General features: G+C 34.2%; 1 protein-coding gene across 3 annotated transcripts in view; it reads left to right on the top strand.

The window, feature by feature from the left end:
• Window positions 1-16,501, top strand: part of UBE3A (ubiquitin protein ligase E3A) — an 81,137-nt gene that overhangs the window by 34,774 nt on the left and 29,862 nt on the right. For all 3 annotated transcript variants that reach the window (XM_008586663.1, XM_008586662.1, XM_008586664.1), the window contains 2 exons: window positions 7,732-8,033; window positions 10,763-12,009. In XM_008586663.1, the coding sequence (XP_008584885.1) occupies window positions 7,732-8,033; window positions 10,763-12,009 (1,549 nt within the window). The remainder of the gene's footprint in view (window positions 1-7,731; window positions 8,034-10,762; window positions 12,010-16,501) is intronic.

Raw genomic sequence — 16,501 nt, 5'->3', positions numbered from 1 at the left:
CATGTGTCTGTTGGCCATTCGTATATCTTCCTTTGAGAAATGCCTATTTAGCTCTTTGCCCGTTTTTTAATTGGGTTACTTGTTTTTTTGTTGTAAAGTTGTTTCTATTCCTTGTATATTCTGGATATTAATCCTTTGTCAGATGTATATTTTGCAAATATTTTCTCCCACTCTGTTGGTTGTCTTTTAACTCTGTTCATTGTGGGGGGGGGTGTGCAGAAGCTTTTTAGTTTGATATAATCCCATTTGTTCATTTTTTCCTTTGGTTGCCCATGCTTTTGGGGTTGTACTCATGAAGTCTGTGCCCAGTCCTACTTCCTAAAGTGTTTCTCCTATGTTTTCTTTGAGAAATTTTATTGTTTCAGCATGTATATGTAATTCGTTAATCCATTTTGAGTTGATTTTAGTATATGATGAGAGGTATGGGTCTAGTTTCATCCTCCTGTATATTGATATCCAGTTATCCCAGCACCATTTGCTGAAGAGGCAGTCTCTTCCCCAGTGTATAGGCTTGGTGCCTTTGTCAAAGATCAGATGGCTGTAGGTGTGTGGGTTAACTTCTGGATTCTCTATTCTATTCCATTGATCAGTGTGTCTGTTTTTATGCCAGTACCATGCTGTTTTGGTTATTATAGCTTTGTAGTGTAGTTTAAAGCCAGGTAGTGTTATTCCTCTAGCTTTATTTTTTTTGCTCAGAATTGCTTTTGCTATGCGTGGTCTTTTGTTATTCCATATAAATGTCTGTATAGTTCTTTCCATTTCTGAGAAAAATGTCATTGGAATTTTGATGAGGATTGCATTGAATTTGTATGTCACTTTGGATAGTATGGACACCCATTTTCACTATGTTGATTCTTCCAATCCAAGAGCATGGGATATCTTTCCATCTTCTTGTATCCTCTCTAATTTCTCTCAGGAGTAGTTTGTAGTTCTCATTATAGAGATTTTTCACATCCTTGGTTAACTCAATTCCTAAGGATTTTATTTTTTTGGTGGCTATTGTAAATGGGCAGGCTTTCTTGATTTCTCTTTCTGCATGTTCACTATTGGAGAATAGAAATGCTACTGATTTTTGTGTGTTGATTTTGTATCCTGCAGCATTGCTGAAATCATTTATCAACTCGAAGAGTTTTTTTGTAGAGGCTTTAGGCTGTTCAGTATATAGGATCATGTCATCTACAAACAGGGACAGTTTGACTTCATCTTTTCCATTCTGGATGCCCTTTATTTCCTTCTCTTCTCTGATTGCTCTGGCTAGTACTTGCAACACTGTTGAATAGGAGTGGTGAAAGTGGGTGTCCTTGTCTAGTTCCTGTTCTTAAAGGAAAAGCTTTCAGCTTTTCCCCATTCAGGATGATATTGGCAGTGGGTTTATCATATATGGCTTTAATTATGTTGAGATACTTTCCATGTATACCTAACTTGTAGAGAGTCTTTATCATGAAGGAGTGTTGAATTTTATGAAATGCTTTTTCAGCAGCTATAGAGATGATCATGTGGTCCTTGTGTTTGATTTTATTGATTTGCATATGTTATACCAACCTTGCATCCCTAGGATGAATCCCACTTGATCATGGTGTATAATTTTGCATACAAGTTGCTGTATTGTGTTAGCTAGTATTTTATTGAGGATTTTTGCATGTTTATTCATCAAGGATATTGGCCTGTAGTTTTCTTTTTTAGTTGTATCTTTACCTGGTTTTGGTATCAGGGTGATGTTGTCTTCATAGAATGAGTTTGGGAGAATTGTGTCTTTTTCAATCATTCGGAATAGTTTGTAGAGAATTGGTGTCAATTCCTCTTTGAATGTTTGGTAGAATTCTGCTGTGAATCCATCTGGTCCTGGGCTTTTCTTTGTTGGGAGCCTTCTGATAACAGCTTCAATCTCTTATTGTCATCTGTGACACAGCTATATTCAGGATGGGGTAGGGTCTGTTACAATGGGATGAAGTGAATTTATTACATTATTTGAAGACTGAATCTATAACTCTGAACCCATTAGTACCATGAACCAACCCAAAAGGCATAAATATAGAATACAATAACCCTCAAGGACTGTTTGACTAATAACAAAAACATTATTTTTAAAGACGAATTATTCTATGTAAATATTTAGTTTTACAATTTATTTTGTTTTTATCATATAACAAGCACTCTGGTCATTGAGACTATAAAGAGAAATAATACAATCCTTGAGGGTTATTGTTATGTTACCCATATTTCTAGCAGTTAAAATGTTGATTTGTATTTAAATTTTTTTCTTGAAAAGTCTATCGTATTCCAAATTTAATGACTTTTGGGTTGGTTCATGGTACTAATGGGTTCAGAGTTACAGATTCAGTCTTCAAATAATCTAACAAATTCACTTCATCCCATTGTAATAGACCCTACCTCATCCTGAATGTAGCTGTGTCACAGATGATTTTTTATAGATCTGTTTCTACAAAGGCTAGAATTATTTTTCGCTCTTGCTCACTCTTCACAAATTTTTACATTAAAAATAACTTTCAGAGAGGGAGCAGAGTTTTTACAAAGGCAACATCCTAGAAAGAACAAAGAAACATTCCTTATGAGAAAACACTGAACAGTGGTTATTAGCTCAATAGACTGATTATATAAGGCTTGGGCAGTTTGTGTTTCATATCTGTCTTCTAGACTCCTCACATCTTCATTGTACTTCATCTTCAATAAAGGTCACTCTACTTGTAGTACATATTTCTTTTAATCTTTCCCCTTTATCTCCTTTTATTATTCTGTACTTTACCATTAGTTTTTATGTTCCATCTGATGGGTACTATTTCTGTTCTCGCATTGCTGTTTTTAGTTCTAATTCCAATCTTGTTTGTTCATTTTTCATTGTCACATGTTCACTTTGTGACGGCTGCAATTTCTATGGCTTCATCTTCTTAGTGCTTGTATTCATTGCCTGTATTCCAACTGTCTTTTAAGTTCACTTTAAAATCTTTTTCAGCTACTGCCTCCTTTATCATTGGCAGCTATTTCAGTGGTTCTGACCCCATGATTTGCCATAGATATAGGAACATGGAATACAATTTCCTAGTCTATGTCTCCTTGATGGGTAAGTTAGTTGCTATGTTCAATTATAGTCAGTTTATAACTCTTATTTTTATCAGTATTATTATATATTTCTTTCTTTTGTTTAAGTACTGGACTGTTCAGAAAACTAAATTAGAAGTCAGCAAATATAGTATTAGTGCCATTAATGACAATTAAGTTGTTTTTCCTCTTTCTGCCACTGGTGGATGAAACCATTCTGTCTGCCAATTGGCACGCTTTCTAGAATACTGCAATATGGGGGTACTTGAAAAAGTTCATGGGAAGATTCATATTAATTTTTAACTATTTTTCCACGAATTTTTTGAAGTACCCTTGTGTGGTAACTGTTTTCTCCCTAACATTTTATTATGAAAATTTCCAAGGATGTGGCAAAGTTGAAAGAATTTTACAGCCTGCCACCTAGATTCTGACATTAATATTTACATCACTTTACCATATATTCTTCCTTCTATCATCAGTTCATTTATTTTTTTATACATTTCAAAGTTAATTGCAGACATCAGCACACTTTCCCCCAGGTGAAACCATTTTTAAGAAGATTGCTGTCAAGTTGTCTAGAGTAAAATCTGGCCTTCCAAATATGATTTATTCCATAGAATTTTTATTTGTGGGACTGTCTCAGTAATTCAATCATAGAAGTAAAATAAATAGAAAGTATTGTCTATTTAAATGGATAAATATTTCCATGTACTTAAATTTTTAGAGCTCTTGCACTAGAAGGTCTCACTTCATTACTGACTAGGTAAGAAAGGCACGCTTTTATTTTAAAAATCTATATATTGTAAGGTACTTTTTTTTGAGTAGTAAGAAAAGTCAGTGGAATGTGAGGAAATTATAGAAAGTAAACTTTAAGTCCTCTTTTGGGAGTTTTGACTGTGAAGAGCTGATAAGGTAACACTAAAGGCACCTAGTCAGGGAAATAACCTTTCTTCATTTTTTTCCTTATTTCTTTCTCTTTTTCTTCCTCTCCTGTTTGTCTTCACTTTTTCTCACTTTTTTCTTCCCTTTCTTCCTCTCTTTCCTTCTTTTCTTTAGTAATACTCAGGGAAAGGTGTACATTTTATTTTACTATTTGCTGAAGGCAAAGAGAGTGAGGAGGCCAAGTAATCAGATGGAAAAGTCACTGGAGGGCACAGAAAATAGACTCTAAATTAAGGGTTGGCAAACTTTTTCCATGAAGGGCCAGGTGGTATTTATTTTAGGCATTGCAGGCCATACAGTCTCTGTTAAAACTACTTAACTCTGCTGTTGCAGTGTGAAATCAGCCACAGACAGCATGTAAATGAATAAGCTTGGCTATGTTCCAATAAACTTTATGGACACTGAAATTTGAATTTCGTACAATTTCACGTTACAAAATATTTCTTTTTCGGAGTTTTTAAAAACCATTTAAAAATGTAAATCACTCTAAGCTTGCTAGTTATAAAAAACAGGCGGTGGGCTAGATTTGGTTCATGAGCTATGATTTGGCAACTCCTACTTTACAGGGCTTAATTGGGCAGGAAATACACCAAAAAGTCATTATTAGTGTATACTTTTCCATCTTAGAGGATAGTTGAGTCCACCAGTAACATGGAGGTTCTGGCATAGCCTTCTTTTAGTCCTGTCTCATTACATATTTGATCACTTGGGGTAGAGAAGCAGATCAAGTAGAGAGGGATATGCTTAAATCTCCCTTTAGTGGTTTTAGGAGCTCGAATTTTGGAGTCAAGTGTGGGTTCACATCTCTTATTAGATATTTATATATTTACTCTAAGCATCAGCAGAATGGGTGTAAATGTAGCTGACTCATACACTTGTGAGGGTGATAATAGAATAACAGCAGCTAACAGTTACATAGTGGTTAGTATGTGCCAGCCAGTCTTCTAAACACTTTATAAATATTAACACATTTAATTCTCTGACAACCATGATAATTTTCATATTTACCATCATTTTAATGATGATAACAGTTACATAGTGGTTAGTATGTGCCAGCCAGTCTTCTAAACACTTTATAAATATTAACGCATTTAATTCTCTGACAACAATGATAATTTTCATATTTACCATCATTTTAATGATGAAGAAACTGAGACACAGAAAGGTTATGTAACTCATTCAAGGTCACATAGTTAATTAATAAAAGGCAGAGCCAGCATGTGAACTTGGGCAATCTGGCCTTAGAGTGTGAGCTCTTAACTGTTAAGGTTTACTGTATACTAAAGTGGGAATGTTTATAAAGTGCCTAGCACATAGATCCTTAACAAATTAGAGATACGTTAACTTTACAGAATATAGTGGTATCGTTTCCTCAAAAAACTTAGACTATCTGTATGGTACCAAATGTCATGCATAAATGTGAGATTCAAATCATGATTTTTCAAAAGATTTTTAAACTGTTTTTCAGAAAGTTGCACTTTACTTATTGGATGACTTTTTCCCATAAACGTTTTCAGTACTACTAATGTTAAGAGTTAGTTATTTTGAAACGACTCACCTTCTGGTAAAGCAATGTAGTGGAAATGACTTAGACTCTGAAGCTGAAAAGCTCCTGGACTTCTCTTCTGGTTCTGTACTTTCCTTTATGTGATCTTGGGTACATGATTTGACTCCTTTATTTTTGTCCATCTCTCTCTTTGGCTGTGGACTGAAGATGATCTTTACAGTTGTGATATTCAAATGAGGTAACCTATCTCAGAGTGCCTAGCAATGTGTTTAGTATATTATCGGGCATTCAACAAGTGCTAGTTTCTTGCTCACCTCCATGTTACATAGAATATCTTAAAAATTAGAACTTTCTGAAAGTTCTAATTTTTCTGGGAAAGTTCTAAGTTTTCTGGGAAAACTGAGGCCCAGAGACTTAATGTAGGTCTTCTCATTTCTCAGTCTTGTTCTATTTTCACTGTTCACACTCTTTTATATAGTACATATAAAACTATTACATATATGATGGGCTTTTTTGGGTTATTTTAGGACAAAATCTGACATTCTCATTAAAATTATTTTGGTATTTTGACTTTAATCTTTTAAAAAACATAGGGACAATTTAGTAAAACTTGGGGCTATTCAAATGATATATGTGAAGTTTTAAAACTGCTAACATTTTCACCACTCATATTTGTTAATTTTTAATATACAAGTAGGATGCTGACTATAGAAAAAAATACATTAGGAGCAAAAAGATGGAAGAATTTTAAAAACTCATTCAATCGCATCACCCAGAGAAAATGACTACTAATACTTTGAATTGTCCGATTATTTCCCACAAGTGGGATCTTTTATTTATATTGTATTCATATTTTTAAGACTTTTGATAATGTTTATAATTTCCCTCTGGAAAGGCAACTACTTTCTCACTAGGGAAATCTACTGCAGTTTGGGAAAGCATGGCATTAATCTCCTATTTGTTACTGCATAATATTAATATATATTTTAAATTTTCTAGACTCTACATTCCCCTTTCTTTACCCATATCACTTTCATATTTTGCAAATTGATATATCTGGAATAATAATTTCTAAGTGAGATTGTTAATAGCTACATGTAGTAAAATTTCTTTTAAGTCATTTTCATGCAATTTTAAATGTTTTGTGATTTTAAAAAATTTTCTCTGCATGCAATGAGTGGTAAATTTGCATGGAACATTTGAAAAATATGGAAGCACCAGAATGAATTGAATGTGTTTTTGAATTATCACTCTTTGTCATCTACCTTGATAGTTTGAGTCAAAGTCCTACTTTAGATATAAAATTGGACTTCTTAGTGTGTCCCGTATGTACTTATTTGCTGTCTTGTTAGTTGTTGAGTTTCTCATGATTAACAAGATGCAAACTCCACTGCCATTGGACGTTTAGTTTTACATGTTAATAAGATAATTGTAGGAACATTTTGAAAATTATTTTTTCTTATAGTTTTGATTCTTCATAGTTTTTATTCTAGTATTTGTGAATTAGGGACCAAAAGTAATAGCTATGAATTATGTTCCTTTGGATCCAGTAGTCTGTTCTACTTATAGTAATCTCATCTTCAGTTGGTAGAAGCATAGAATTTTAGAAATGAATAAACCATAGAGAGAGATAATGTAGTCTAACTTCTTGCTTTGTGAAATAATCTCTTCCTCAGTCTTCTTGGTACCTCTGCTGGAACAGCAATAATGGAACATTGACCTACGTCGCTCAGCCAGTGAGCGGGAACCGGTCTGTACATGGGATCCGAACCCTCGGCGGGAGTGCCTCCGCGCTTTCCAAGCGGCGCACTAGCGCAGTGCGCCACCGGGCCGGCCCCCTTAATGCTCATTTTTAAAGTGATAAAATAATAAAACTCATAGAAAGCCACAAACGTGATTTTCTTCAGTTATTGTACTAAGCAATTTAAGCACATATACCATCAAACAGTCCCCCTCCCGTTTTTTATTCAAAGGAAAGTATTAAAACAATGCTTTTGATAAGCATTTGACATTTCTTTATTATGGTATCTTAGAAAATATTTCTCAAATATTTCACTAGTCAAAAGTTGTAGCTAAATAGAGTGGATCTCCATTTTCTACACCACTTCTTAATATGTAAGTTTATTACTTCAGTGCTTGACTAACTTCTGCCTTGATGATCTGTTGAGCTTTGTACCTGAGAGCTGTACTAATCTCCATGCTTATTGTTTGAATGTTTGGTACAGGAAGCGAGCAGCTGCAAAGCATTTAATAGAACGCTACTACCACCAGTTAACTGAGGGCTGTGGAAATGAGGCCTGCACGAATGAGTTTTGTGCTTCCTGTCCAACTTTTCTTCGTATGGATAACAATGCAGCAGCTATTAAAGCCCTCGAACTTTATAAGATTAATGCAAAACTCTGTGATCCTCATCCCTCCAAGAAAGGAGCAAGCTCAGCTTACCTTGAGAACTCGAAAGGTACCCCTAACAACTCCTGCTCTGAGGTAAAGATGAACAAGAAGGAAAGAGCTAGAGTTGATTTTAAAGGTAAGATGTTCTGTTTTTAATTGAAAATTGTTGACTGAAAATCATATTAGAGATTTAAATGTGTGAATTTTTTTGTTTGTTTTGCCTTATTGTGTGACATTAAGGCATTAGTATAGTAGAACCATTTTTGTATTGTAGTAAAGGACAAATAATAATTGCATTAATGACTTAACTATATTTTACTGGTCTAACGGTCACTAATTAGAGGATTATATTCCAAAAATTCATTTGTTAATGGCTTGATTAGAACCTTTAAAAATTTCTCCTAGGAATAATGTTTTAACTGGTAGTTAATCTCCTACAACTAAGCCACAAAGCTGTTTAAATTATAGAATACCTGGACTAAATATTTGGTATGGGTTCTGGAAACCTCCTCCTCGCCCCTCAGGACTATGCGTGGAAAGAAGCAGAGGAAGCTTAGTTATTTCCATTTCTGAAGGAAAGGCCAAATTTTCTAGTAGTTTTCTGGGAAACAGTTCTCCTTTTCCTTCTAATACAGTCTTCCCATATCCTGCTGAGTCTTCTCCTGGGCATTTGGTACATTCATGTTGCCAGGGATCATGACCAATGGCAGTCTTCACTCAAGTATTTTTGTTTTTTAAATAGTCCTATATTCCAAAATTGTTAAAGTTTTTTTTTTTTCCTTATTCCTAAATTCCAATCTTTCTTTTCCTCAACGAAGGTAATTAGTAACCAAGAAAGCAAATTTCTGAATAATTATAAGGGCTTAGCCCCATGAGAGGCAATTGTATTAAAGAGAAAGCTTTTTGTTTAAGACATATATGAGTTAAAGAATGCCTCTAAAATTTTCGGTAACATCATTGGAATCAAGTTTAAATGAATTAGTGAAGTGGAATTGTGTTATAGCTTCTTCTTTGTTTCCACAGTAAAACTGTTTTCATCACTTTACACAACTTTGTTGCTTCAAAATGTACAGTTACTTCTGTTTGATGAATTAGCATTAGTGAATGCTGCCAATATGTATAATGTGGAAACTGCATTCACTCCATTATACACATTTCTCCAGCAGGTGTGCACCACAAATTAACAGCAGCTGAATGTAGAATGTGCTGGCAACGTTGAATGCAGCCAGTCATGGGAGAGTATGGTACAAAATGGATGTACTCATCTTCTTTTTGGCCATGTGCTCCATCTTAGAGGTGTTTATTGTGTGTCTCTCCCCAGTTTTATGCTCTCTTCCCCCCTTTTGCTCAAGTCTTATGTAATCTAGCAGTTTCAATATGCTACTGCTCCCCCCCCACTCTCCCCGCCTTTTTTTGCAATGTTCTGTATTTACTGTAGTATATTTCTGTTAGGAATTATAGATGCTTTAACATTTGAAGAGGTTCTGAACTACACTAGTACTCTTATATTGATTATTGATTATGTTTGTTAGCTCTGGTTACAAAGTTGCATAGGTAATTGATAGTCTTTCTGAAATTGTTTTTGCATAAGATTTTTTTTAAGTGCAAAATTTTATAAATTAAGAGCATTTTTAGGAACATACATATATTACAAAACGTACAGGTTAATCTTCCAAAAATGTCTCTTCATATAATGTTTTCTCAGTAAAACATCTCTTTTTATTGATACCCAAACTTTATGAATGGTTACATTTCTAATTACAATGTTTTTTTGACCAATTTTATATCTGAAAAACTCAGTGCAACATTTCAAACAAAACATGTGGAAAAAGTATTGGTACATTCCATATAGTATTAGTAGAATATCAGAATCATTTGAAGATGTTCTGAATGCATGGCAAAGGGTATACGGGTCTAGAATGTTGCTCTACCATAAGACAGGCCCTGTTACTGCATGCAAAGCAAGCCTTTTTAACAACCTCGTGATTTGATTACTTGGAAGCAAAATGTTTTACGTCCTAACAGAATAGTTAATTTATAGTAAGTACTTTCTATGTTTTGATTACATTTTAGGAAATTAGATAAGCATTTTGTGTTGTCTTGTAAGAAGGTATTATAATATTTTCCAATTAAAATAAGAAACAGGCCCCCAGTTAGTGGTTTTCTGCTTTTTGAAGAGATTACTGAAATTTAGCAAAAGATACCTATATATTCTTAATAGAACAAACCTGACAATTAGTTCTTAAAGATTTAGGACACTCTGGTAGTAGCAACAGATCAGATTTGTTAATGTGATAAAATTTGGTATTTTTGTGCTTCAACTTTTAGAGGTCATTTATTCAATGATAACTTGCATTTTATATTGTCTTTGACTGTGATGCAAATATATTAAAGCAGAAGTAGGAATAATATTAAAAATTTTTACATGTTGTACAGTACGTGTGTAAGGGTATATTTGGCACAATGAAGGTAGGATTTTCAGCTCTACAGCCAGGTTGTAAGAGATGTATTATGATGGATCAGCATATAATATATTGGTTGATATTTGCAGTTAAAGCTACATTTGATTGTAAAGTAAGTTTGAATTATCATGACCTCATTAAAAGCTGGTTATTGTTGAAAATATATAAAATAATGGGTCAGGCTGTTGGTATTAGTAGTTCATGGGGAAAAAAAATTGATAACCATAATATTTTGTTGGTTGGAAATAAGTACTGGATAATTTTTTTTTAAGAGTTGCAAATTGTAAATGATATTGAGTCCAAAATGTTTTGCTGTTTTACTTTTTACTAGAACTTATTGCCACAAAGTAAACATGTACATATTATGAAAATAAATGTTCTCTTTTTTACTCTAATTTTCTAGATGTGACTTACCTAACAGAAGAGACGGTCTATGAAATTCTTGAATTATGTGGAGAGAGAGAGGATTATTCCCCTTTAATTCGTGTTATTGGAAGAGTTTTTTCTAGTGCTGAGGCATTAGTACAGAGTTTTCGGAAAGTCAAACAACATACCAAGGAAGAACTGAAATCTCTTCAAGGAAAGGATGAAGACAAGGATGAAGATGAAAAGGAAAAAGCTGCATGTTCTGCTGCTGCTATGGAAGAAGATTCAGAAGCATCTTCTTCAAGGATAGGTGATAGCTCACAGGGAGACAACAATTTACAAAAATTAGGCCCTGATGATGTGTCTGTGGATATTGATGCCATTAGAAGGGTGTACACCAGATTGCTCTCTAATGAAAAAATAGAAACTGCCTTTCTCAATGCACTTGTGTATTTGTCACCTAACGTGGAATGTGACTTGACGTATCACAATGTATACTCCCGAGATCCTAATTATCTGAATTTGTTCATTATTGTGATGGAGAATAGAAATCTCCACAGTCCTGAATATCTGGAAATGGCTTTGCCATTATTTTGCAAAGCAATGAGCAAGCTACCCCTTGCAGCCCAAGGAAAACTGATTAGACTGTGGTCTAAGTACAGTGCAGACCAGATTCGGAGAATGATGGAAACATTTCAGCAACTTATTACTTACAAAGTCATAAGCAATGAATTTAACAGTCGAAATCTAGTGAATGATGATGATGCCATTGTTGCTGCTTCAAAGTGCTTGAAAATGGTTTACTATGCAAATGTAGTGGGAGGGGAAGTGGACACCAATCATAATGAAGAAGATGATGAAGAGCCCATCCCTGAGTCCAGTGAATTGACACTTCAGGAGCTTTTGGGAGAGGAAAGAAGAAATAAGAAAGGTCCTCGAGTGGATCCATTGGAAACTGAACTTGGTGTTAAAACTCTGGATTGTCGAAAACCACTTATCCCTTTTGAAGAGTTTATTAATGAACCACTGAATGAAGTTCTAGAAATGGATAAAGATTATACTTTTTTCAAAGTAGAAACAGAGAACAAATTCTCTTTTATGACATGTCCCTTTATATTGAATGCTGTCACAAAGAATTTGGGATTATATTATGACAATAGAATTCGTATGTACAGTGAAAGAAGAATCACTGTTCTCTACAGCTTAGTTCAAGGACAGCAGTTGAATCCATATTTGAGACTCAAAGTTAGACGTGACCATATCATAGATGATGCACTTGTCCGGGTAAGTTGGGCTGTTGTTTAAAATCAATACTAGATTAAAAACCAAACGATGGTGATATTGTGATGCAGTTTAGTGAATTTATTTTATAAGTAACCATTTGAAAGGAAAAAATGGTGTCATATAGCATAGGAACACATGGACTTTCTGATATTAATTATAAGTAGTATACTTTTGTTGCTCCTGTCCCGAGTTTATAAATGTGTTCTACAAAGTAGTGGTTGTCTTATGTAATAATTACTCTCTCTTTGAAAAAGAATGGATTTTCCAAATCTTGAAAACTAGCCCCAAAAGTTTCTTCATTCAGAAGAGAAGATGGTGTTGGGGAAAGACCAGACCAGAACACAGGAATGATGGAAATGTGGAAATACCTGAGTATGTATGGATGTAAAGTCTAACTAGGAGAAGTAGTGCAGTAAAACCATACCATACAATGATAAGCAGTATCCAAAAAATTTCATCATGTAACATTTAGAGTTGCATTATGTGAATTTGTTGACGTGACCAGGGCAGGTCAGTGTGTATTGTCAGTAAGAGTTTGGGGTCCTGCTGGGCCACTCACAATGTTCCTGTATGGCACTGTCTGGTTGTGGTAGTTTCTTCTCACTTAACTATTCATAGGGGCAACTCTAGGTCTTGAAACTTATGGGAAAATAGCAGCTATTCCAGGAATTTTGGGATTAATGGTTCCTGTATCATCAACCAAATCCAGGGAGATTGAGTTAGGAAAATACTGGGAACTCAGGTATCCATCTTCTAACTTCCTGTTTCACCAGAGGGGTTTGCCTCTTGTTCCTTCCTTTCCTCCACAGAAGATAAGAATTTTATTGTCTCTATTTAAGAATACAGGGCTGACCAGAAGACAGAAACCAACTGCAAGTCACATTTTTACCAAAATTTACATTTGTCACAGGGTGCTTTATTGCAGGGTTTTTTTGTATTCATGGTATTGCTAGTTCTTTTTCATCAGCTTCAAGTAAAATTTAATATCACTAAAGGATGGGAACCGTGACACCGACAAATAGGAAGTAGTGATATTTATTTTAAAATGTATTTCAGTTTCAGAATGGACTTGTCTAAATCTGAGAATTTATAAAACTAAACCAGTGAAAAAAATTGTTTGACATCTCAGAAATTAAGTTGCAAAGATCTTGTGCCTCTTTTCTTTAATATTGGTTTTTAAAAATATATATGCTTATAATGTTGAAGAAAGATTCTGCATTATTTAAGCAACTTGAGCAGTTTCTCAGTGGAGACAGAAACAGGCATTAACTACCTGAAGGTAATTATCATTGTTTGCTTTCTAGTGCTCTTTATTTTACTTATACAGTTTTGGTCTACATGAATAATTAATTACACTTAATGACTATTCATCAGGCAGCCAGCAACATTTTTACATAGTTTAGCGGAATGGTAGGGTATTTTATAATAATGTGAGTGATATTTTATGAAAAGCGTGTTGAGGTCTATCTATGAATATCCATTGTTAAAGCAGAACTGCAAGTACCAAAACTAGGCATTTTTATGTTTGGCTTCTTGGAGTGGGCTCCCTTATCTGTCTTCAGCAAAAGCTATGCCTGGCCTTTAAAAAACAATGAAACTACTCTGTGTAAGATTCAATCCAGGGTTAAAAAAAAATTGTCCACATTTCTCACCTGCATTTTGCTCAGAAGTCCACCCAGTCTTATTTTCCTCCCTTCCCCCTTTTTTCCCCTGGTAAAGCAAAGGTAAGAACCAACAAAAGTTTAGGTACTTGTATACTTACTTTATTCTATTTTTTAAATGATTTTCTAGGATTTCGAGGAAACAACCATTTCAGTTTTTAATGGCTTCTTCTAAGCAGGTGTTAGAGTAAAATTAAGTGTGAGCTTTTTAATTATACTAACAATTTTTTTTAGCATGCTTAATTATGTCAATAGTAGATATTGCGATTTGGCCTATTTTAAATCCAGATTCACTAGATAATATTTGTACTTCAATATTACCAGTCCACAAAAGCAGTTTACTTCATAAGTCCCATGGGTTAGGCACTTTGATAACCAGTGGAGAAACAAAGAGATGGCTCCTACCGAGAAGTTTTTTAGGGTGCCTAAATCCTCATAGTAAGCAGATTTTACTCTTAACTTTCTTCCACCCTTCCTTCCTTTTCTTTTTTTTTTGAATAAATAACAATGTGAAAAGGTTAGAAAAATAAGCGTCAAAATAGGTCTTGGAAGTCAAATTGATAATCTGCCTTTTTTTTTTTTTTTGAAACAATAGGTGATGGTTATGATAAAGTCACATTACTATAGAAACACGAAGTAGATGGTTTACAGCAGAAAGTGGTTTAAGATCATTCGCTGATGTGAACTCTCAAGAGTAGTGATGGTGTTTTCGACATCTTATTCCCCAAGGATCTACTTTACTTCCTTATCACCGTTTGACAATCAAAATAAACCCATTGACCACCTTCTTATGACCTCCTAATTTTGAACTGCACCATAGAGTCCAGTAAAGAAGAAATGAAAAACTTTGTTGTGAGCTTAATATTGATAATTAAATAATTAAGATGATAGGATTCTAGACTTCCAGAGCTAAAAGGAACCTTAGAGCTACTCTTTAGTTTTTATCCATTTCTGAGGCTCAGAAAATAATGACTATATAATATGACACTCTTAAGTATGTTTTCTATTGGCTCTTATTTTTCAGTTGCTAATTGTAAGACTGATTAGGTTGGAGGAAGAGTGAGGGGTAGTAACTTGAATTAATAATTATGATTTTTTTTTAAAAATATCTCCATTGTTTTTATGTGCCATGAAATTCAAACCAGAGTAACCAATTTTTTCTGAACTGGAGTTTTTAGAGGAACTAAAAACCTGTCTTTGATGACAAGAGACTTATTGTTTGTAGTATTTTATCAAATCTAAGATATCATTGATTGTAGGGCATGCTATTCAATGAAATATAAAATATAAGATGTCTTTCCACAAATAGATATCTCAGAATTGCTTAAGAACACTCTCCACACATGCCTGCTTAGTTACTGAAATATTTCCCCTAGGATTTATTTTTAATCCTTTTGTTGTTGTACCTTAGAAAATGGTACAATGATAAACATGAGCTCAGAGCTCAGTTTCCATTTGAATGAAAACAATCCTAATGTGATGAGGTTACTACAAATTTATTCATTTGTGTATTCTTTTAAAAGTAGATTATTTCTCATTTTTCTTAGAACAAAGCATTCCCAGAATTTTAAAAATTACTTTTTAAAGGAGTTAGAGGTTGAGTTATGGATATCATTGAAGAAGACAGTAACCATCTTTGTAGTGCCCCAAACTGCCTTCACATTTGAATAGGAAAATTGTTTAAAAAAAATTTTTTTTTTGAAAGCCCTACCGTCTCTAGATTCAGATTAGGAGTTTTGGTTTGGAGCCTAGGAGTCTGTACTTTATTCTGGTAAGGCAGGCTGCAAGCCAGTATTTAGGAAGACATCTATTGGTGCAGTTTGTATATATACATATGTATTGAGGTCACTTTTATATGCAAGTATATGTTTAGGTACCTGCCAGATTTTTAAGAGAATCATGAGGAGAGCAGGCTTAGAATAGGGGTTGATGGTGGTGTGAGACTTGGTTCTCATTAGACAGGGAGTTCTAGAATTTTGAGTAGATAGCTAAAAACCAAGAGAAATAGCTGGGATATAGAACTGGATAGAGAAGTCCAAAAATGGGAACTAGCACAGATAAAGGTTATCAGCACAAATGAAAAGTCCTACTACCAGGAAGTTCTACTCAATCCCTTCTAAAAATCACTGACCCATTTTATCTGGGCTCAAACAGCACTGTCTAATCCAGCTTCCAGCATCTTCCTTGGCAAGCACCCTTAGTTATTGAAACACGAACTTGATTCTTTTATCTATCAATTGATCTACAGTGCTTCAAGAATAAGATTATTCTGTGCTGCCCTGGATGTGTTTAATTGTATCTCATAAGTTTACTATATTATGCTTCATGCAATTACTAATGTTGTTTCTTATGATTTATTCTAATTAAAATGAAGAACTTCCATGCTTGGTTTATGTCTTAAGAGTAATTTCTTGGAGCTAGAATGAGAGAATGAAGCGGATCTACATAGATTCTCAGCATCATATAGTAATTTGAAACAATGAAACTCACCAAACTCCTTAATATTATACTTGAGGAAAATGAAATGTAGAGAGATTTTGGCCTGCAGAAATGAATGACAGAACTGGAAGTAAAACTCAGGATTCCGGGTCTCACAGACAGATGTGATTATGTGATCTAGCTGTTACCTACATTTAAACTTTGTATTTAAGCTGTAATAAACTTTTCTTCATCTGTTTATGGAGAGCATGAAAAAAATTAAATATATCTGGATAATCTAAAAGTCTCATTTTAATCAGTAGTTTAAGCCTACTCAGTAGTGAACTGTTCGTCATAGAGTCTAACAAGTTGTCTGTGCTAGCCTTTCTAGAAAGTGAGAAGTTTATTTTATT

Source organism: Galeopterus variegatus, unplaced genomic scaffold (assembly GCF_000696425.1).
Source record: "Galeopterus variegatus unplaced genomic scaffold, G_variegatus-3.0.2 Scaffold4073, whole genome shotgun sequence".
NCBI classification, from domain to species: domain Eukaryota; kingdom Metazoa; phylum Chordata; class Mammalia; order Dermoptera; family Cynocephalidae; genus Galeopterus; species Galeopterus variegatus.
The sequence above is the reverse complement of the archived record's forward strand: the minus strand, read 5'-3'. Positions and strand labels throughout refer to the sequence as shown.